General features: G+C 37.2%; 1 protein-coding gene across 1 annotated transcript; it reads left to right on the top strand.

Annotated features, from left to right (window-relative positions):
* Positions 1-598: 598 nt before the first annotated feature.
* LOC111899970 (switch 2) lies at positions 599-6,567 on the top strand. Its single transcript, XM_023895845.2, has 8 exons — positions 599-1,082; positions 1,583-1,689; positions 1,985-2,912; positions 3,131-3,378; positions 4,637-4,763; positions 4,894-5,169; positions 5,269-5,485; positions 6,040-6,567. Exons 1-8 carry the CDS (start codon positions 675-677, stop codon positions 6,369-6,371), a joined length of 2,643 nt encoding a protein of 880 aa, XP_023751613.1. The 5' UTR covers positions 599-674; the 3' UTR covers positions 6,372-6,567.
* The last annotated feature ends 18,074 nt before the right edge of the window (positions 6,568-24,641 follow it).

Below are 24,641 nucleotides of genomic sequence, written 5' to 3'. Positions count from 1 at the left end.
TGTTTGTGTGTGTGGGTGCGTTGGTGGGTATGTGTGTGTGTGTGTTTGTGGGGGTGTGGGTGGATATGTGTGTGAGTGTGTTTGTGTGTGTGTGGGTGCGTTGGTGGGTATGTGTGTGTGTGTGTGTTTGTGGGTATGTGTGTGGGTGGGTATACATGTGTGTGTGTTTGTGGGTGTGTGTGTGTGAGTGGGTATGTATGTGTCTGTGTGTGCGGGTGGGTGTGTGTGGGGGTGGGTATGTATGTGTGTGTGGGGGTGGGGGGTGTTAAGGTAGAGGTAAGTAGAGGTGGATGAGGTGGAGTGAGTGTGTGTTTATATTTTAGAAAAATTTTGGAATTAGAAAAAAGTGGAAAACAATGATTATCAGTTTTTCAAAAATTCAACTTCTTTGTAATTTTAGAAAATGTAAAATTTTCATTTTCCGTGAAAAATTTAGAAAAATAGACGAACTAAGCGTGTTTTCAAAATTCTCATTTTCCTTAGAATTTTTTTTCCAGAAAACGACCCATTTTTCCGCGACTAAACGTATCCCAGGTTTTTCTGATTTAAAAAAAAAAAAAATCAGTTTTCTTACTATGAAAAATCCAAAAGGAGCAAGCTTCAAAACATTCAATGAAAACATTCCCTCTAAATTTGAACACCATCTATCTTCTCAAGTCATAGTTCTCTCGGTAATGTCGTTAAACAGCTTCAAGGAAATTCTCAAACCCTGTGCATACCAGTCAGAATCACCATCTTCCTCTTCATACTCACAAACTGCGTCGACTCTAAACCCTAGAAAACCACCCAAATCTTCCCTCTCTCAGCAACTGTTACGACTCGAAGATGATTATAGTTTCTTACCCACCTTGCTTCCTACAAAACAATCGAAGGAATCTAGTCAATTTAAGCAACACGATCCACTGGTCGATGATGCTATCGAAGGAAAATTTGAAGACGAGAAGGAAAAAAATAAAGATTTAGAAAAACAAAATGGGTTTCGGATTGCAAGACCTAAGTTGGAAGCCCCTCAATTTTTTGATCCTACTGGACCTTATGAACCTTTGGTGCTTTCCGAATCCGGCCAAAATCCTGTTGTGCAGGTAAATTATGAAAACCCCGTCTATATTAATGAATTCCACAAGTACCTATCTTGTGATTTTCTTGCTGTGTTTAATGTTCTATTTATGTTTCTGATTGTTGTGTTCTATGTTAAGCTAGAGGGAAAAGTAGGTGATGAAATACTTAAGGGTGTTTGGATGTGCAATTTCAAAGTGATTATTGTTAGTTCAAGAATAGAATCAAATAATCAATAGTTTAATTTAAAGTAAGGGATACTATATATTGGATAACTTTATATTGTTTCTTGAATCAATGGATAGTCGGGTAATATCATACTTATTAATCTTGAGAATCTGTTTTCTTGCCACTAAGATGAGTCAAAAATAGAATCGATATTTGACAGTTGGGAAATTTTAAGTTTTTGCTTAAAGTTGGCCATTTTTGGGTGCTGTTTCCTTAATACTTATTAGGGTTAACTGGACAACACTTAATCTATGGATGAAAGTTTAGGAGATTTATCATCTGACAAACTGTTCTCCAGGTACCCGCTTCCATAAATTGCAGGCTGCTAGAACATCAAAGAAGTGGTGTAAAGTTTTTGTACAACTTATACAAGAAGAACCATGGAGGCATTCTTGGGGATGACATGTGAGTAATCTATAAAAAGATATTTTATGAATAAAGTTGTCATTGATATTTCATGTTTTCTTTAAATGTGTTGCCATAAAGGCATAAAAAATATATATGCAACTACATATGTGTATTATTACAACTTTTTTCATCAACTTGCAATCCAATCAAATGATGAAATGAACATGCTTAACTAATACACAATTTGATGAATTTTTTTGGTTGAAAACTTGTTTGATTTCATTTTCCCAACATTTTTCATGGTTTTGCTTTATGATTGGTCAGAGTTAAGTTTCTTTTCCTAACTTATCAGGGGATTAGGGAAAACTATCCAAGCAATTGCATTTCTTTCTGCCATATACAAAAAAGATGAAGAACATGACACCACAACAAATCCAAACAAGAACAAACAAGAAACAAAAGGTCCTGTTTTAATAATCTGTCCATCTTCTGTAATCCAAAACTGGGAAATCGAATTCTCCAAATGGTCAACATTCAATGTTGCTATATACCATGGTGCCAATCGTGACATAATCTTCGACAAAATCGAGTCTCATGGGATTGAAATACTTATAACAAGTTTCGATACATACAGAATCCATGGAAACATTTTATCCGAATTAAATTGGGAAGTTGTGATAATCGATGAAGCTCATCGGCTCAAAAACGAAAAATCAAAACTTTATGAAGCCTGTTTATCCATCAAAACCCTAAAAAGATACGGTTTAACAGGAACCATAATGCAAAACAAAATCATGGAATTATTTAATCTATTCGATTGGGTGGTCCCCGGGGGGTTGGGGACCCGTGAACATTTCAGGGATTACTATGATGAGCCTTTGAAACATGGGCAAAGATCCAGTGCTCCTGCAAGATTTGTTAAAATTGCTGAACAGAGGAAACAACATTTGGTGTCAGTTTTGGGGAAATTTTTGTTGAGAAGAACGAAAGAGGAGACGATTGGACATCTTATGATGGGTAAAGAAGATAATGTTGTGTTTTGTGCTATGAGTGAGGTGCAAAAAAGGGTTTATAAAAGGATGCTGCAATTACCCGATGTTCAATGTCTTATTAATAAGGATCTCCCTTGTAGCTGTGGGAGCCCACTTAAGCAAGTGGAATGTTGTAAAAGAATTGTCCCAAATGGTGTTATTTGGCCTTATCTTCATAAGGATAATCCTGATGGTTGTGACTCGTGCCCTTTTTGTCTTGTTCTTCCTTGCCTCACCAAGCTCCAACAGGTAAAATCTTTTTTATATTGAGATTTTATAAGAATTGAGCAGCTAAATCATTACAGAAAACAGTTAGGTAGGTAGCTAAATCGATAAAGTGGTGAAAGCAAGAAAGTATAAGTGTTTTATCTGCATTTTTCCCATTTGGTTTATAATAATTGAGCAGCTAAATCGATAAAATGGTGAAACTGTGATTCACATATTCTAATAAGAGTTGATAATTACAGATAAGCAATCATTTGGAGCTTATTAAACCTAATCCAAGGGATGACTCAGATAAAGTGAAGAAAGACAAGGAATTTGCCTCGGCTGTTTTTGGTACAGATATTGATCTGGTGGGAGGGTATTATCAAAACGAGAGTTTTATGGGTCTAAGTGATGTTCAACATTGTGGGAAGATGAGAGCTTTGGATACTTTGATGACATCTTGGATTATAAAGGGGGATAAGATTCTTCTCTTTAGTTACTCTGTCAGGTAATTTGATTTATATGTTAAAAGCTCAGTAACAACACTCTTCTATTACATTTCTAATACACAAAATATGAAGGTTTATATGCAGGCAATAGCAGCATACTTTCATTTATTTCATTTGTTTGTGTGCTATAGTTTTTACTTTCATTTCCTTCTATTACAACATTGTGCTTCCAGTTTATTTCTTTAAATTGCATTGTACTTTGAAAAGTATACCCAATTAGAGCATTCAAAATTGTTTTGTATTTGGATGACATTGTTATAATTGGCAGATTTTTCAACTTATAATGTTGTAATAGAAAGAAATGAAAGTTAGAAGCCGTAATAAATAAGTTAATAAAAGTATGTTGCTATTGATTGCATTTAACCCTCTATAATATGAAAAATTGTATGCAAGAATAAAAATATACCTTATTATAGCATCTTACTTTCATTTCTTATTATTACAATATTACATTTTGAAAAATCCACCCAATTATAGCAATGCCATCCAATGACAAAGCAATTTTCATTGCTAAAAATAGGTAGATTCGTCAATATATAATGTCTTAATAACATAAAAAAAAAAAAAATTGGAAGTACAATGCTATAAATGAGTAGATTTTTCAAAGTACGATGCCTTAAGAAAAGAATCGGAAGTACTTTATGTTAACACATTAACTAAAAATAGGATGCTATAATTCAAAAGTAAATGGAATGGAATTGACCATTCCTTTCGTTTGGTTATGTTTTAGCTATGGGTGTTTTTTCCCATCCCACAATGGAATGGAATGAAAAGTAGCAATATAATAGGTTACGTTTAAGCGATAGTTTTATTTATTTATTTATTTTTTTAAAAAACGGGAAGGACAAAAAATAATCTGGAATTGTTTACACATTGGGATTTTAGGGTAAACAAGTCATCAACCAGGGTTTTTTTAAAAAAAAAAAAAAATAGAATACGGAATATGATCAAAATTTAAGGGTTTTTCAAAAAATTACATTTTTTTTGTAATTTTTATTTTACTATCTTACTGTTATCCTGGAGCAAAATAGTCTCATTGTAATCTTACTGTATTCGGTTCAGAGTGTCTAATGGATGGTCTTGTCTTACTGTATTCTCTCTTTGACAGAGAATATTATCGTACTGTAACATTAAAGTGAAAAATAATAAAGTTAATATTATAGAAGTTACAAAAAGCAATGTGACAATAGATAGATCATAGATATACATAATACAGTGATAACTGATAAAGGAAAGGATTGGATTGTTGTAATGTAGGATGCTGGATATACTTGAAAAGTTTCTTATCCGCAAAGGATACAGTTTTTCAAGGCTTGATGGGTCTACCCCAACTGCCATGCGCCAATCTCTAGTTGATCACTTCAATTCAAGTCCAAGCAAACAGGTCGATTCCTATCCACAATGGCATTGTACTTATTATGTTTTTACCAATAGATAGTAATGTTACTTTATCTTTTATGATTCATGGGTGAAAAATAAATTACAAAGTAGAGTGTAAAATGTTGTGATTTCAGGTTTTCCTTATATCGACCCGTGCGGGTGGGCTTGGGCTGAATCTTGTGAGTGCGAACCGTGTGGTTATATTTGACCCGAATTGGAACCCGGCCCATGATCTGCAGGCCCAGGACCGGTCTTTTCGGTTTGGACAGAAGCGGCATGTGGTGGTGTTCCGGATGCTGGCGGCTGGTTCCCTTGAAGAACTTGTTTACACCCGTCAAGTCTACAAACAACAGCTCTCTAATATTGCTGTTTCTGGGAAACTCGAAAAACGTTATTTTGAAGGTGTCCAGGTAGGTTTAATTATAGGAAACATTTCAATTTCATTCTCTTGAGATTTGAGAATTATCTATCAATTATCAAACACACCTTTTTTTTTTTTTTTGATCCAGGATTGCAAGGAGTTCCAAGGCGAGCTTTTCGGGATCAGCAATTTGTTTCGTGATTTGTCAGACAAACTGTTCACAAGTGAGATCATTCACTCACATGATAAGCAAGGCACAAACGATACTGAAAAAAAACAAACTTTGTCTGATTTCGGGATGTGTTTTCTTCCTCCACAATCACGGGAAACATTTTCTTTAGAATCCAAAAGCCCTGATATGTTGGGTAAGTTTTTTTTTTTTGAAATCATTGCTTTCGGTAAAATATAGATAATCTACTTCCTCTGTCCCATTATGAATTGCCTTTGCTAGGCAAATAATTCTGTTATAGAATTCCACTCCTCAACCACAGGCCTTCTCCCCCATCACAGGGGTAAAACTGTAAAAATACTTTACGCATTGTGCCTTTTAGGAAAATTGGCTTTTTAAAAACTGTTGGGTTAAATAGTTAAAGTAGCTGGATTGATAAAATGATGGAAACTGAAAAGACAATGTACTTTCAGAATTTAACAATTGTTATAATAATAGTGCAGGGGCTAAATCGATTAAAAACAAATAGTGTGGTAGCAAAATCGATAAAGAATGATAGTTCAGTGGCTAAATTAGTAACATGGTGAAATGTAATGGAAAGAAATGAAAGTAACATGCTATAATAATGCACAAATAAATGAAAGTACGTTGCTATTTCCTACATATAACAAAGATTTATATTCATCCATATTACTCCCATTTTATCAAAGATTCACATTTTTGGTTACTATTTGATAATGGTTTTTTCAGGTATTGTTTATGCACATCGTAACGAGGATATCATCAGCCATGGGCGTGGATGCAACGTGATACAAGAAGTTGATACATCCACCCAAATTCCCATTTTGCCCCCGGTCCCTAAGAATAAGAAGAAACCAATTACGATTACAGTTACACATAGTGACAATGAAAATGGAAAAGCTTCACGTAAAATGAAGCAGTATAGGCTGGTTGCCCGGTTTATGGGCATGGAAGTAGTGGAGTTTAGCAAGTGGGTCCTATCAGCAAGTGTTAGTGAGAGAGAACGCGTATTACGAGACTTCAAAAGGCGAAAGGAGAAAATGCCCCTTACACTTAGGTGAATGAATATAACATACATATTGTACAATGTAAATGTTATGTTATTAGAGAAGCTATTTAGATTTTCAAAAATACCCCTTGTGTATATTAGCTTTTTACGAACTTGTTGTACGTCTTTTTGTTATAATAATTTTGTAAATTATACTATTAAACAAATATACCCAAATAAATTATTTGTATATTATCATTTCAAAATAATTGTAATATTGATAAAACAAACATGTTATTAAGTACAAAAAATATGCTTATAACATATTTAAGTAAATATTACATTATACTATGCAAAAGTGCATCAATGGAACTTTAACATCAAATTTGGTGCTAATGGATATTATAAGGTCATCATATTTGGTGTAGGAAATGATGTTTGGATGGAGTTGCTTCACACTAAAAACGGTGTTATGTTAATGTCATCAATATTGTCTTTTGTTTTTTCGTTGATTATTGAAGTTGTTTAGAATGTTTCAATTTCTTATATTTGGAAGATGAATGATGTATCTGATCTGACCAATTCCTCAACCTAAAAAAAACAAATTTACCTAAAGCTTTTGACTAAAGTGTAGCAACTTCATAATTCAAAAATTATATACATAATGGATGTTAGGTATCACGTATCATCGGTATACGTGTGGTCGAGAATTCTTTTGTCAGTAATTACGAAAACACATGGGGTGGATGGATGGTGAGTCCTACTAGGTTTAACAATAAAAAGTTAAAAATTTATATTGAACTAATTTATAACCCGTGGAATCCACAGTTGACAAAACCAAAATAACATATAAAATATAATAATAATCATTGATAATAGATTTACATAAATTGGTTTTTATAAAAAGTTTAATGTATTAACCATAACTGTATCATGGTTATTGAAATTTATGCATATCAATTGAAACATTAGATAACGGACTTCTATAATTGACATTTAATGACAACCGTAATCTCCATAACTGTCAAAGATTTTGGCTACAACAACAAAACTTCATTTCTCATAAGCTTTTATATGTAGCAACTTACTTTCAAAAAATCATTTTTTAAAATAGAAAAAGAAAACTCTTTGCTTTTATCGTAGTTCATTGATAATATCATGTAGTAATTAATATGTAAGAAAAAAAATATAGGTTGGAATGTCTTTAGCACAAATAAAAGAGTTTGGTTTTGTATTTCTCAGTAGTGCTTCTTCCTTTAGATTAGATGTTATGTTCCTTGGCTTTAAGACATCTTTTAAACCCAGATCCACTAATTTCCAAAACCATTTTGAATTGCTTCCATGTAAACCTAGCCAGAACACTCCCCTTACTCTTGTATTAAGAGAACTTAATCCAACCTGTATGACAATAAAAAGTCGGAAAGAATGCTACAATTTTTAAAAGGGTTTTATTTAATTATGACAAAAAATGGCCCAAAATATCAGAAAAATGAAGAAATAAGATGTCACACCAAAAAATTTCATGCCAATTTAAAACTTTTTCAAAATATTTAAAAAGCCAATCATCATTACATAGTTGTTCTCAAATATCCAACATTAGAGTTTTCCCAGAAACATAAACAAATCATGAGGAGCGGTACGATCATGCCTTCGCCTTGCCGCGGTCCCCTGATGTACTTGACACAATAAACTGAAATTGTAAGTCCGAGGGCTTAGTGAGCTACCCCCAAAATACCAATACCACACTGATAATACCATATCAGTAACAGATAATCAACAACATGCATACTGGACCTTCGGTCTGACTGGACCGCCCTGTAGTATAGTCTAACTGAGTCTATCCCGAGCCTTCGGCATGATTGGACCGCCCTCCTCGAGCCTACAGTCCCTCCGGACCGCTCGTAGGGTATGTTGGCCTTCAACACAAAACAGGACCGCCTCAACCCAACCATCAAGCAAATAATCAGGTGCATATAACTAACATATACTGGCATACACATGTATCAAACATAACTACCTCACTGATCATCAATACTAGCAATCCCTCATAATCCAAGCACCGACCTAGCAGGTCACTAACATACCAATCCCTACGGATCATAAGAGCATAATAACGTACTGTCTATCCTTATACCGAACTATCAGTTCATAACCACATATAGCATACCATAACCAAGATAACAACTAAAGGGCCGGCCTTGGTGCCTTAGACCCTGTTGATATAGTAAGGATAACTCAACTTGCAAATGCCGACTCGGTAGATAAACTCAAACTCTCAGATCACTACCACAAACTCTACCACCTATCATCATAATATAACCATACTCGTAAGCTCCCAACCTTTCAAGGTACCCCATAAGTCAACTAGTCAACCCCTGGTCAAAGTCAAAGTCAACAATCAAGGTCAACAGTCCATGTTGACCCTTACTCGTCAAGTCCCCTCGGCTACTCGCCGAGTTCCTCGAGATACTCGTCTAGTCGCCGAGTCCCCGGAGTGACTCGTCGAGTTCCTAAGGTTCGCGCTCGAAACCCTAAGGCCACTTATCGAGTTTTCCTTCTTGCAACTCTACAGGTTCACACGTATTCATCAATTTGGGGAAACATTAACCGACTCGTCAAGTTGTTTATCCAACTCGTCGAGTCTACGGCAATCTTCATCGGACTTGCCGAGTTGTTCATCCAACTCGTCGAGTTCAATGTCTATCTTCATATGACTCGTCGAGTCGACTATGCGACTCGCCGAGTCCCTCCAGCCCTTTAACCATGCAGACACTTTTCAAGCCATGCCAAGGCCCCAAATTGCAGATCCAACTTCCTTAGGCATGCTTATCACGTAAAGTTGCAAATTTTACGTGCATGCAAGACTTTAAGACCCTAAAATGGCACAACTAAACTTGCAATGAAGTCACATCCTTGAGAGAAGGCTCATACTAGACAAGGCTGATGGCTTTATGAATCTAGAAGCCAAGGGGAGTCCAGATCTGAAGTTACAACTTCAGATCTTGGCTTAAACACAAGAACCCTTTCCTAAACTCATGCACAATAGGGTTTAGGAGAAAATGAGCCAAGGGAAAAACGATCTAATACCTTCAAGAGAGCCCTTTCTGATGCAGAACTTGAAACCCACAAATTCTTGCTTCAACTAGCTTGCTTCCCAAATGATCCCTTCACTAAAACTCCCCTCCAAGCTTAAACCTCAAAAGAATACACACACACTTGAGTTAGGGCCTTTCTGGACTCTCAATGGACTGTAGAGAGGCCAAGGGATGCTTGTGCTTCTTTAAATAGGGTGCAAAACCCCGGGATTTAGGGTTTCATCTGCCAGCTCCTACTCGTTGAGTTCCTTCTTGGACTCGGCGAGTAGACCACTAAAACACGTGGACCAACCCGCTGCTACTCGACGAGTAGGGCAACCAACTCGTCGAGTAGACCTTGGAAACAAAAGAATTCTTATTTAAATCAATACCTGAGAATCAGGACGTTACATAAGACCTTGATGTTATTGTGCTTTGACATTACACTTGTGTTCTACGTGTCATCTTCATATTATTTCGTCTCGTCTCCTATTTTTTGAAACATCATGACCAAAGTTTATAAATGATTTTGATTACATCAATTAAGAAATATAAGATAGCAAGTGAACTTGACTATTTCATACCTTTACCTTAAAAGCATGTTTATGTGCTTAACTGATTGGGAGTCATATCCAAGAGCATTCCGTTTATTTTAAGTTCAAACAAAACAAAAACTCCAAATGTAAAAAAAAAAATCAAACTACAGCTCAAAACAATACACATATACAAACAGTTGTGGGTCTGATAAATATCAAAACAACATATGTGATCAACACATGTTGAATAACTTTTAACATCAATAATAATATCCTAATAACTAAAAATTGATAGAGAAATCAAAATAAAACCAAATGGTTTGTTTATAGTTAACTTTGAACTTTCTATTGTCATAAAAATTGTAAAGATCCAAATAGGCAATGAAAGAAAGACACCTGAGTTATTTGAATGTGAAGTTAGGATCGTGTTGTTCACCAAGCACAAGGAAAGAAAAGATAACTCTTGCAACCGGATATGCAACCAAATGTCTGTTGAACAAAATAGGTGTTTTTGGATGAAGCGTTGTCATAAAATTACAAAAACATGAGGCAAAAAAGATAGAATCGGAAAGATATCTGACTTTGTTCCAGGAGTCGCTTGCTAGAGCGTAGAAAATGATGGGAGGATATCCTCTATACCCTAATCGCAATCGCAAAAGAATACTTCACATAGATTTAGCGATAAAAATCAATTTAGTGCTAAAACTAAAAATCAATGTCGTTTCCTTTATTTTTTCTTGAGTAAGTTATGGGGACTGTTCGGTGGTGGTTGTCGTAGTGGATGGTGGTGATGGTAACATAGCAATGGTGACATGCTACAGTTGTTGTGAGAGATTCCTATACATGATAATTATAGAAATTAGGATTCAAATTTGGATTATCTTTGAATAGAATGTTATTGAGATAATGGTAAAAAAAATTTAGTAGATTTTATGGGATTGATTGAACCTTAATTTTAAATTTCTAATTCAAAAGTATATAAGATGAGATTTAAATGTCCGATTCAGGAGAGGGTATAAGATGGGCAGGAAAACAATTAACTTAGGCCATGTGGTATACTCTCAACGAGAGCATCCGTGGTCTATGTGGCCACAAGAAATGTTCGTGCACACCACCCCGACAAATCATGGTTGGGCGTGGTCGTTGTGCATCGTGTTGCTAACGATGATTGTAAACGCAAAATTTGATTGGTGCATCGCCTTCTCGCCCATTGAACGGCTATTTGACCATTTTTAAACTCAATTCAATACATATAAATATAACCCTTTATTTTCATCAAATCTTACACCTTCATTCTCTAAAACCACAAAACACATGGATTCCACAAAACACATGGAATTCTTAAAAACTTTTGACTCGGATGACGACGTAGAATTCGTCGAGACATTCTTCAACGTTGGGCAACACATTCACGACGAAGAAAGTTCAAATATTGCTTGTACAAGGGCGGTCGTCAATCGTGATCGTCAAGCCGCACACGACTTATTGGTACATGATTACTTTACCGATAATTGTCTTTATAATGATGACTCGTGGGAACGTCGTTTCCGTCTAAATAAGGCTATATTTTTATGTATTAGTAATGCTTTAGAATCTCATTATGATTTTTTCAAACAAAAACCCGACGCTAGAGGAAGAATGGGTTTTAGCAGTATACAAAAATGTGAGGCTGCTCTTAGGTATTTGGGATACAATATAGCATTTGATGCATCTGACGAATACTTGAAAGTATTCGAGAGGACCGTAGTTGAATGTGTAGATTGGTTTTATGCATGTGTGTATGAGTTTTTTCATGAACAATATATGCGCAAACCTACTCAACGTGATATTGAGAGATTATATTCAGCTCATGAAGAGAGGCATGGATTTCCGGGTATGTTTGGCAGTCTAGCTTGTACGGATGTGGCTTGGAAAAATGTCCAAATGCATGGCATGGTTAGTTCACTCGAGGAGATATAGGTGAACCAAGTATATCATCCTAGAAGCTATTGCATCTCAAGATTTGTGGATATGACATGCATTCTTCGGAGTAAGGAGGTCTAACAACGACATTAATGTTCTTGGCCAATCTCCTCTTTTCAATTATATTTACGTTCACGGTGAACTGGAACGCGTACAAATACGGTTACTACCTTGGTGATGGGATATATCCGGATTATTCCACATTGATGAAGGCATACTCGGTTCCTCGAAGTGAAAAGACAAAGTTGTTTACAAAAAAACAGAAATCGGTGAGAAAGGATATCGAGAGGGCATTTGGAGTCCTCAAGCAAACATAACATGTAGTAAAATATGTTACATAACTCTGGGATAAAGAAAGAATTAAACAAATGGTCATAGCATGTATTATAATGCATAATATGATTATTGAAGATGAAGGTCGAGCGATTTGCATGTATGATCCAAACGACGTTGTCATTCCGATTGAGGAGTTCGTACTTGGAACGAATGAGTTTTTAGAGCGAGTTGTTGAAATTCGTGACAGTGAAACGTGTTTTAATCTTCGAGAAGATGTCGCGGAACATTTGTAACAACGTAACATGAACGAAGATTAGTTTTTTATATGTATATTTGTTTGTTTGTTTTTTTAATTAATGTAATGTTTTTTTTTTTTTTTTAATTTCTAGATTAATTAAGTAATGTAGTTTGAAGTTGTAATTTTATTTTTATAATTAATGAAAAACTAGTTTAAAAAATGAATGTTTTTTTTTTAATTATTAAAAATGTAATTTTATTGTATTTTTGAATTAAAAAAAAGATAAAAATAATGATGTGGAGTAGTGTGTTAGTAGTAGGGGAATGTGGTGCTGATGTGACACCCACCACATATGTGGTGTATGGTGGGTATAACAGATGATCTTATAATCTAGAAAAATGCAACGTGAAAAAACATATATGTAAAAGCAGGACATGTGACAATTCAGGATTCTTTTATTAGAAGATAAGATTGTATGTACTACATGTATTTAGGAAAACTATTATTTTTAACGGGCGTAGCCGCGTAGCTACTTTCATGGAATATGGGTACTAGGTTTAACAAAAATTTAACAATAAAAAAGTTAAAAAAAATTAATAATTGAGAGGAAAATATTGGGGCAACAACAAATTTATATTGAATTGTATGTACTACATGTACTTAGGAAAACTATTCTTTTTAAAGGGCGTAGCTACCTTCATGGAATATGGGTACTAGGTTTAACAACAATTTAACAATAAAAAGTTAAAAATTTAATAATTGAAAGAATAATTTGCCCGGGCAACAACAAATTTATATTGAATTGTATGTACCACATGTATTTATGAAAACTATTTTTTTTAAGGGGCATAGCTTCCTGGTGCTCAAGGTTGAACTTATACCCCACGTTTAGATTCTCACATCTTTTCCACAAGAAAAAAACATACGTAAACAAACTATAGAAAATTCAATAAGCTTAATTCTATTGTATAGCCAAAATTCCCCATATTATGAAAACCTAATTGAATATGCACCTAGATTTTGACTCTTTGGTGGTTGCATCATACCAACTAGGCTTTAAAATCCTATTGAACGACATCTTTTGTGTGCTATGTCCATGACACCAATTGGTTTTTGGTTGAACTTTTATTATATAGTGCAAACGATGTGAGCATTAAAGTTATATAAAGGGAACCCACCACCAAGTACAACAAAAATTGTGTGGGTCTAGTGTGATATTACTAATCGTATAAGTCAAATTATTGGTGTTTAAAAGTATTTCAATATGAAGGTCTGATTTCAAAATCAAAAAGTTGATTAGAAATTAAAGGGAAAATTCTTTTTTGATATAAATTCGGGGAGTGATTTTACACAAAGTTTTTGGAATTTCGGATTACCTAAAAATAAAAATTATATATCTTCAATCTTTTAGTATGTACTTATTATTATAATGAAAAAACCTCATTTTAGCTGATTTTTTTCTTATATCATAATCACTAGAGATCTCAAATAACAAAGAGAGCTAAAGAATTTTTTTTCTTTTTTTTTAATGGTTTTTCAACAAATACACATGCATAGTGCAAAATGACGTTTTAGAAAAGGGATAATGACTTAAAGGGATAATGTATTTTTCAATTTTTACATATTTACTCATTGAATTTTTTTTTTTGTGTCTACATTTACCCATTAAACTTATTTTATATCCATATCTTACCCTTATGACTGGTTGATGTGAGCTTAGCCGGATTTCGATGGTCTTTTCATCTCCAATGAGACTTTGGTCATCTTTTTTGACGAGTCTCCGGCCAACATGATTTTTCTGGCAAGTTGTAACACACATAAGTAAGGATTTGATTTTCAGATCAACAACTCAAGAACACACACATCACACCAACTTTCGATTTTCAAATAAAAAATACAAGAACACACACACACATCATATATGGGTATTTGAAATCGATTAGAGCATCGTGTTCTTGTTTGAGTTTTGAAAGCATGTGTGGGTTCTTGAACAGAAATCGACGTGTGTTCTTGAACAAAAATCGATGTGTGTGTGTTTATATTCTTTCCAGAAATCAAATGATCTTCACGGGTTGTAGATCTTCATCGTGTTCATCTTCTTCCCAGAAATCAAACGATCTCCAGAAGTGTTTGTGTGTATGTGTTTATGCTCAAACATCAGATATGAGTTTTTGGAGTGATTTTCAAATTCGCGTGTTCATGCTCGATTTTGGAACAACACATACCTTTCTCTTTTCTCTCTTTTTTGAAGTCGGTTTTGGAACAACATCAACTGAAAACCATAAACTCTAGAACACCATCAACTTAAAATCATAAACTCTACAACCCGATTTTAATGGTGGCTTGGAGGTTGAAGACGATGAACAATATTATGATGTGTATGTATGTGTGTGTTCATCACATATCTGATGTATATTGGACTTCTTGAGTTCACGAGAAAAGAGAAGAAAGAGAGAGAATGAGAGAATAAAAACCTTAAATGTGAAACATATCCGATATGTATATATTGATAACATTGTTATATGATTATAATAAATAGAAATTACAAGGGTTCTCAATGGAAAGCATGAAGACTATAAAGAATAAAGCGGCATATAAATACTAGCTAGACAAAACCCTAATGGGCTAAAGACTAAAGGGCTCATAAACAAGTGGGCTAATAATATATAGGCTAACATCCCCCCTCAAACTTACAATGCCGCAACAATAAGAATTGATAGTTTGTCGCATAAGAATCAAAACCGAGAAGCCGATAGAGCCTTCGTAAAAATATCCATAAGCTGCAAGGTTGATGAAACAAACGAAAACGATATGGTCTCGAGCTGCAGGTGATGACCGGTAAAATGACAAACAATCTCAATGTGCTTCGTCCGCTCATGAAAAAAAATTATTTGCAATTTGTATCGCACGTTTGTTATCACAATACAAGGGGGTAGGTGAAGAAATATGAACTCCCATATCCACAAGCAGCCATCGTAACCAGATAATCTCACATGTAGTTACAACCATAGCACGATATTCAGCCTCCGTGGAAGATCTAGAGACAACGACCTATTTCTTGCTCTTCCATGAAATGAGAGACTCTCCGAGAAATACGCAAAATCTAGTGGTGTACTTACAATCATGGCGATCCCTTTCTTAGATTTAGCTACCTCAATACCCAAGAAATAACGCAGCAAGCCCAAATCCTTCATAGCAAATCGATGAGCTAAACCATGCTTCAAAGACTCAATACCACCATGGTCATCACCCGTAATAATCATGTCATCCACATATAAGGACAGAAGAATCCGTCCTGCACTCGAGCATCTAAGAAACAAAGCAGAATCGTGATTACTCTAGACAAATCCAAGAGAGGTAATCACTATGGAGAATTTCTCAAACCAAGCACGAGGGGCTTGCTTGAGACCATATAAAGCTTTGCAAAGCCAACAAACCTCACCCGACCGGTGCTGAATTCCTGGGGGAGGAGTTATATAAACCTCTTCATGGAGGTCACCATTCAAAAAAGCATTCTTGACATCCATTTGAAAGATCTTCCACTGTCAAATGGATGCAACTGCAATCATAGTACGGACTTTCGTCATCTTTGCAACTGGGGCAAATGTCTCCTCGTAGTCAAACCATACTGTTGGGAATACCTTTTTGCTACAATTCTAGCCTTGTACCGCTCAATAGATCCATCAACTTTTGTTTTTATCTTGTACACCCAATGACAACCTATCGTATGTTTCCCAGGAGGAAGGGAAACCAAATCCCATGTATGTGTCTGATGAAGAGAAGTAAGTTCCTCAACCATAGCATTTTGCCAAAGAGGATCTAAAACAGTTTCTCTATATGATTCAGGTTCAGACAGATGATGGATACTCGCTATAAATGAAGCAAATGGTCCTAAATATGTAGAGTAAGTAAAATCTGGAAGCTTGGTGGACTTGACAGGACAAGTAGATCTCCTGAGGGGTGGTGGTGGAGGTGAATCCACAATTTCAACAATCAGAGGAGCAGGCTCAGGAACAGGGGGTCGAGGAACTCTCTGAAGAAGTGAGTGTGTCATGAGCTGAAGAATCAGGTGGTGTAGATGGGTCTCGAGCCTCTGTCTCTTCATTAAAAGGATCAATATGCAGAAGATCGGACTTCGTTACATTGTGTGTTGTAGCAGGAATCGAGTAGAAAGGAATATGTTCCAAAAAAGTGACATGTCGGGAAACATATAACTTCTAACTCACAGGATCATAGCAACGGTATCCTTTCTGTCCAATACCATACCCCAAAAATACATAAATAGCAGATTTCGGCCCTAACGTGTTCCTCTCAATATGAGGACGACGAACAAAACAAGTACATCCAAAAACTCGTAAGGAAGAGTAGTCTGGTAGATGGCCATATAGCTTCACAAAAGGAGACATTCCTGAATTCTATGAAGTAGGGATATGATTAATCACATACACAGTAGCTAGGACTGCTTCTCCCCAAAAGGCACTAGGGACCGGTGCATACAGGAGCAATGAGCGGGCATTCTCAACAATATGATGTTGTTTTCGTTCTGCCACACCGTTTTGCTGAGGTGTGTCAGTACACGAGGATTGGTGTATAGTACCATCAGAAACGAGTAATTGAATAAAATCATTAGAGGTATATTCACCCCCTAAGTCACACCTGAAGCACTTAATCACAGCCGAATGTTGAGTTTTAACAAGAGCTCTAAAATTACTGTAAATATCAAAGAAATCATATATGCGTTTCATATGATAAACCCATGTATATTGAGTATAATCATCTATAAAAGATACATAATAGGTTGACCCACCCTTTGTGGATACTGGTGTAGGACCCCATACATAAGAATGAATAATGTCAAAATGAGCAGTAGAACAAGACATACTTTTATTGAAAGGTAAAGCAGAGAATTTTGCCAGTTTACAACCACTACAATTAGAAATATCACAAGTGTCTAAATGACCCAAAACACCACTAGATGCTAAAAAACTCAAATGTGATACAGACACATGTCCCAAACGAGAATGCCAAAGATAAAACTCAGACGACAAAGGACTCAAAAGGAAAGAAGATAAATCAATGTTGGAGGCAGCAATAGTAGATACTTTGAGAACCTCCAAGACATACAGTTCCCCTACCCTACGGCCGATCCCAATCACCTTCTGGGTGTATTGATCATGTATAACACATACATAATCAGAAAAGAACACCCAGTTACCAGACTTACATAACTGACTGACTGAGGCAAGATTTAAAATGAGTTTGGGAATGCAATAAACATCAGGGAGAGTGGTATGAGAAATAGAGACAGACCCAACACCCTCAACTAGCATAGATGTATCACTAGCAAACTTAACAGAAATAGATGACACTTGTGACAAAGAAGTAAATGATGACAAATGAGGAGTCATATGATGGGTTGCACCAGAATCTAAAATCCACAAAGATGAGGGAATACCTGATGTACCAAATGAAGTAGGAACAGAGTGAGACATAGATGCAGACATAGCAGTGGGATTAGAGACCAAATACTGTCTGAAACTCTCAAACACCTTGGGATCCAATGCAGACGGTGGCATGTTTCCAACAGAATCTGTATCAACTGGTGGTATAGCAGCAACAACAAACTATGGAGGATGAGGGGTCCATGGAGGAGTACCAAAGGAACGTGGCTGAAACTTCTGTTGACCAGAACTATTTTGTTGTCCCGACTGAGATTGACCAGATTTATCCTGTTGACTAACAATGGACACTGAGCTTTCCAATGATTTTTCTGTTTGCAGAATGCACGCTCATCATAAGCAACCTTTGAAGTTTGTCGAGACTGATTAGAGGAAACAGCAAGCACAACATGAGCGGGAGTAGAAATAGAGGTTGGGTGGGGGTTCGGTAAAACTCCCCAGCATAAGAAACACGTCTTCTTGGTGCTTGATAGCAGAATTTGGGGAACCATGTTGGGGTTCTAGACATGAATTGAATTCAGTTCAGGTGTTTAGTTGAGTGTGTGCTCAACTCTGATGGTTTTGAATTGATAGATTGAGGGTTTAGTTGGCTGCCACGGATCGGCAGTACATTTGGCATGAGTGTGCGGGCTAGTTAGCGCATGTGGTAGACACGCGGGTCAAGGAACAGACCACAGTTTTCTGAGAGGGTGGAAGATCGACATGAGGCCTAGGGTTAGTCCGGGGTTAGAGTCCACGAAATGGATCAGGAGTTTGGAACCCCAAGTGGGTGAGAACAGTCTGCATGGGAGAGATCACCAGGAGGGCAGTCCAGGGAGATGCTCAACAGTTTGGAGCGGTCCGGATAGACTGAAGGCCAGTGGGGCATACCAGTCAGGCCAAAGGCTCGGAGAACAGTCCAGATAGGCTAAAGGACCAGAGATGCGGTCCAGACATGCTGAAGGTTCGTAGAATGGTCCAGACAGGCCGAAGGCCCAAAGAGGCGGTCCAGACATGCTGAAGGTTCTAGGAGTGGTCCAGATAGACTAAAGGCCCGATGAGGCAGTCCAGCCATGCTAAAGACTTTGTATGGATTTGTTAGTTATATGATCGGGTACTGAGTATATATGTATTATGGGGTAGCAACTTGTTCTATAAGTGGATATTGTAGGGTGAGATTTTAGTTGTGCCATTTGTTGATGCTGTGAAAGACATTGATTAGGTATCCTTGTGCAATGGAGGAGGTGAGAATCCCCAGGATGGAGTGTTGGGCAACTGAAGTGAAGACAGCGGTGTCGATAGGTTATCGGGAGCATTCCAGTCATGAGCTGAGGGTTGGAGGGGGCATACCAGACTCATGCTGTGGGCTCAAAGGCAATCCAGACATATGTTGAGGACCATGTAAGGGTATTCCAGTCATAGGCTATGGGCATAGGGATTGTGTTGGTTATGTCTCTTGTAGGAGCGCATTCGGATTGGATGTTTTGTTAAGATTCGGGGGAGTTGTACTCGGTTGTGTCGAATCAGAGGATTTTGGAGGAGATGCAAGGATAGATCCTTGGATCTCAAGTTATGGGTTTAGACCCGGTTTATGTATTTAGTGGTATTCCAATCTAGGGTATTCCATCGTGAGGCTGATCGGACCCTATGATTGATTGGACCTGATGTGTTTGGTATTCCAACCCGAGGGTTGATTGGGCCAAACATATGGGGGGGATACGAGGGTATTCCATCCTAGGGATCATTCGACTCGTCGTAGGCATGCCTGGTATTCCAGCTTGAGGCTAATTGGGCCAGACATGACTGTTCATGTTTATTAGTGGGTTGATTACGTATGAGATTTTGGGAGCTGAAGGACGCAGTATCCTGTCAGCACAAAGGGTTCGCTTCAACAAGAGGGAAAGTTGGATTTCCGATACTTTGGATCATCAGGGTTATTGTCAGGTTTGACAAGGTGATGTATAGGTTAGACCTTCCAATGAACCTCAGTCAGATTCGCAACACTTTTCACGTCGGGCAGCTGAAAAGGCGCATATTGGATGAGTTGGCGGTTGTATTGCTGGGTGATGTTCAGGTCGGAGAGCACTTGAACTATGTAGGGAGACCAATGGTAGCATCGAAAAGGATCCGAGTAGACTTAGGAGCCAGAGTCCAAGATGCGGGAGCATTATCCTGAATTGTTCGCCGCAACAGGCTTCAAGGACGAAGCCTAGTTTAAGTGTGGGAGAGTTGTAACATCCCAAGATTTGTCATTTATAGTCCATGGGGATGGAAGGGTAAATCCATGAAAAGCCTAAGGGATAAATTGCAATTTTGGGATCAGGAGGAGTACTTGCACGTACATAAGGGTACACTAAGCGTACTAGGCACGCCCTAGTACACTGGGCGTACACTTGTGTACGTTGGGCGTACTCATGACAGAAGGAAACCCCTAATATTTAGGGTTTGGGGGCTATATTAGCAACATTATGAACATAAAACCCTCCATTACCCCAACCTCCACTGCTTAGAGTCGTTTTCCCCAAACCCTAGCCATTTCCTTGAGTGTTTGAGCTTATTGAGTGTTTCTTGAGTGTTTTAAGAAGAACAAGGTGTTGCATCAAGGAGTGGGAGAAGAAGATCAAGCTTGTAGATCTGAAGTTGGTTTGTGCCTTAGAAGCTCCAGAAGGTAAAAAGCTTCAAACTTTATGCATATATGTATAGATCTTTCCATTTTTTCTTTAAAGAACCATTTCTTGTCCCAAAAAGTGCCAAGATGGTGCATGATGTGATTGGGACGGAATGAGTTGTCCTTTCAGACTCTTGAAGGGGTTTTAAGTGATAAAAATGAGGTCCCAATAGCTTAAGATGTCCCATGCATGGAGTAGGAAGGTCTTAATGGATTAAGACCAAGTATTAAGAGCTTTCTGGACGTCCAAAGTGATAAAGTTCATGACTTTATGGGTCCTATGGTCACTGGATCTAAAGTTTGGGCTTAAGTGCTTAAGCCATTAAGCACTTATTCAGATTTTGGCAAACCTCTAAGTACGCCCAACGTAAATCCAGTACGCCCAGCATACTGGGTCAACCACCCTGATGGTGGTCAACATCTGGACGAGTACGCCCCACGTACCAGAGGAGTCCGCCCCACGTATGTCCTCTGTTAGGCCTTTGGCATTTGGGCTTCAGGTTTTGGGCTGTTTGTGGAATAGTTAAATTTGTTTTTTTGCTGGACTTTATGAATATTATGTTTTGGGCCAAGTTTTGATAATGGATCTTGGAATTAGGCCCAATTAGGGAGTTGGGCCCAATTTGATAAATTGGGCCAATAATGGGCTTGCATAAGCGCTTTCAAGGTTATGGAATTGGCATTGGGCCTTGGCCCAATAAAGAGAATGGACATGATGGATTGTGTGGACCCCTTAGTCAAGATTGTTATGTTGTGTAATGACTTGGAATTTATTATGTAATAGTTTGGGATTTCCGGTGAGATATCGATAAGAGGTTTTTGGTACTTCGGCACTGCTTGCGAGGTGAGTTATCCTCACTGTACTCAAGGGTCTAAGGCACCAAATCCGATCCTTTGATTTGTTATTTGGGATTGTTACTGTTGTGATATGTTAGCTTGGTATCCTGGTAGATAGGATGGTTATATGCATGTATGATCTGTTAGATTGGTATCCTGGTAGATCGGATGTGGTTATGCTTAGTGACTTATAGTTTGGTCTGATTGTCTGTATACTAGTAGGAGATTACATATTATATGTGCACATGATTGATTGGTAGTTGAGGGTATTCCATCCCGAGGATGATAGGACCCTAGTATGTCGTCTTTATAGACTGTTATATGATTATCTGATATAGGTGCTCATGTTTGATTGGTTATGGGGGCATTCCAACCCGACAATTGTGGGCCGAGAGTATTCCATCCCGAGGATGATTGGACTCGTAGTATGTGGGGATGAAGGTATGGCTTAGATCTTGCCACGTTTCACTCACTGGTTAATCCAAAAATTAATTATCTTCTAAAATCCGCAACTTTCGCATACGAGCTCCGTTTTTGACGTTCGTTATATCCACGTGTAGGTATCAACGAGATCTACATTTCCGCTTAGACTTCGCCGACTAATTTTGACTTTATTTTTAAAGTTATATTTTAACATACTTAGACAATCAAAGTCCATGAATAATTCATAACATTGTCATTCGATGTCCGTTCTCGACTGACTTTATATCATTGAGCTCCTATTAAAGAGATCTTCAATTCTCATTTAGGTTGTGTCGGCTAAAAATTGACCAATCTAAAATTCAATTTACGGGTTGTATACTGCTACGTTGAATCTTAGAAAAATCATAGCTTCCTCTAACGAAGTCAGATTTAGACATTCTCTACATGCTCGCTCATGGTTTAACGTCTACTACGACTTTTATTTAGATCTCTAAGGCTAAAAGGTATTTCGTCAAAAATTTACTTTTTACGATATGCAGAGCTGTGTCGGTTTAATCGCAAAACTATGATGATTCATAACTTATTCGTTATCAGTCGGATTTCAGCGTTCCTAATATCTCCAGAATCCTTGTTACGACTACTTAAACTTTCTTCAAAGATATTGGGTTTAATTATTATTTTATTTTAGACGCATATTTTATTTCTATTTTATTATAACGTTATAAGCACACCCACACACACACACACACACACACATATATATATATATATATATATATATATATATATATATATATATATATATATATATATTGCACATAAATCATATAATACTCAAATAATTCTCTTTTATTACATAAAATAGTTTACAATTGTTGATCCTAACTATTACATCATCATATAATGCTTAGCCAGAAAAGCAGACATTACAATTCTCTCCTCCTTAGGATGATTCCGTCCCGGAATCATGCATCAACAAACAGATGTGGATAGCGACCCATCATGTCACTCTCTGTCTCCCAGAAGAGGTTTGGCCCATTCGAATGTTTCCATTGCACTAGCACTAAATCGACCATCTTGTGTCGCAATTTTTTCGTCTTATGGTCAACAATTGCTTTAGGCTCTTCGATTAACCTCTTATCTTCATCAATCCTTAACTTCAAAAGTCGAATTATATCGAAAACTTCTCTCATAAACTTCCTCAAATAACACACATGGAAAGTGTTATAATATCATCTAGTTCTTCTGGCAATTCCAGCTTGTAAGCTTGGTTCCCAATCCTCTAAAGAACCTTGAATGTCCCAATACATCTTGGACTCAACTTTACTCTCTTTCCAAATCTTATAAGTCTCGTCCATGGTGAGACTTTGAGCAAGACCGAATCTACAACTTCGAATGTCATGGGTCGTCGCTTCTTATCATCATAGTTCTTTTGGCGATCCTGAGCTGCTAACATTCTTTCTCTAATCACCTTTAGCTTTTCAGCAGTCTGATGGACTATTTCGGGACCCATAAACTGCTTTTCTCCAGCCTCAAGCCAACAATACGACGTACGACACTTTTATCCGTACAAGGCTTTATAAGGTTCCATCTTAATGCTTGAATGATAACTATTGTTGTAGGAAAATTCTATTAGGGGTAAATGCTCATCCCAGTTACCTTGAAATTATAGGGTACATGCTCTTAACATATCTTCCAGTGTTTGAATTGTCCTTTCGCTCTGACCACCAGTCTGTGAATGGTAGGCTGTACTTAAACACAATTTTGTACCTATTTTCTCTTGTAGACTCTTCCAAAATCTTGATGAGAAACGACTATCATGATCCGATACAATCGTTAAGTGAACACCGTGAAGTCTTACTATCTCCTCCACATAGGCATTTGCAAGCTTATCCATAGACCATTTCTCATTGGCTGCTATGAGGTGTTCACTCTTTGTGAACTGATCCATGACTACCCAAATCATGTCGTGACTGTTCTTTGTCATGGGTAGTTTAGTCAAAAAATCCATGGTGATGTCTTCCTACTTACACATGCGTACAAGCAAAGGTTCTAAATCATACGGTTTCTGAAGGTGCGCTTTAACTCTTGCACATGTTACACATTTTGCAACATACTTTGCAACATCGAGCTTCATCGTTGGCTACCAGTATTAAGGTTTCAGATCCCTATACATCTTAGTGTTGCCGGGATGAATCGAGTACATGGTCTCGTGAGCTTCTTCCATCAAAAGATCTCTTATTTCCTCGGGCACCCAAATCCTATTTTGGGATACCTTCACTCCTTGACTATTTGTACTGAATACCAACGTTTTGCCTAAACGTTCTTCCTTTCGGTAATTCTTCTCTAAAGCTTCTTCCTGAGCTTTATTGATGCTTTCCACAATTGTTGAGACAACTTCTATTCTTAACGCTTTTGGTCTTTTTCTTTCCAAGTTTACTTTTCGACTTAGAGCGTCAGCTACGATATTTGCTTTACTAGGGTGGTAAAGTAGCTCACAGTCGTAATCCTTGAGCAATTCTAGCCAGCGTCGTTGCCTCATATTCAATTCATTTTGATCAAAGAGATACTGGAGACTTTTATGATCAGTGAAGAGTTTGCACTTTGTGCCTTAAAGATAATGCCTCCATATCCTTAATGTGAATACTACCGCTGCCAACTCCAGATCATGAGTGGGGTAGTTCTTTTCATGCTCTTTCAATTGTCGAGATGCATATGCTATCACTTTATCTCTCTGGGTTAGAACACAACCTAACCCAACTCCAGATGCATCACTATAGACTACGAAGTCTTCAACTTTGTCAGGTAAAGAAAGAATCGGTGCTTCACACAACCTCTTCTTTTAATTTCTCGAATGCTTCTTCATGTTTCTCACTCCATGTCTTTTTAGC

This window comes from Lactuca sativa, chromosome 4 (assembly GCF_002870075.4).
Source record: "Lactuca sativa cultivar Salinas chromosome 4, Lsat_Salinas_v11, whole genome shotgun sequence".
NCBI lineage: Eukaryota > Viridiplantae > Streptophyta > Magnoliopsida > Asterales > Asteraceae > Lactuca > Lactuca sativa.
The sequence above is the reverse complement of the archived record's forward strand: the minus strand, read 5'-3'. Positions and strand labels throughout refer to the sequence as shown.

What these genes read in the sequence shown, in the direction of transcription:
- LOC111899970 (XM_023895845.2), top strand. Translation starts at nt 675, where the DNA reads ATGTCGTTAAACAGCTTCAAGGAAATTCTCAAACCCTGTGCATACCAG. An exon ending in GCCTCACCAAGCTCCAACAG is followed by an intron (nt 2,913 to 3,130) that starts GTAAAATCTTTT and finishes TGATAATTACAG; the next exon opens with ATAAGCAATCATTTGGAGCT. An exon ending in GTTATTTTGAAGGTGTCCAG is followed by an intron (nt 5,170 to 5,268) that starts GTAGGTTTAATT and finishes TTTTTGATCCAG; the next exon opens with GATTGCAAGGAGTTCCAAGG.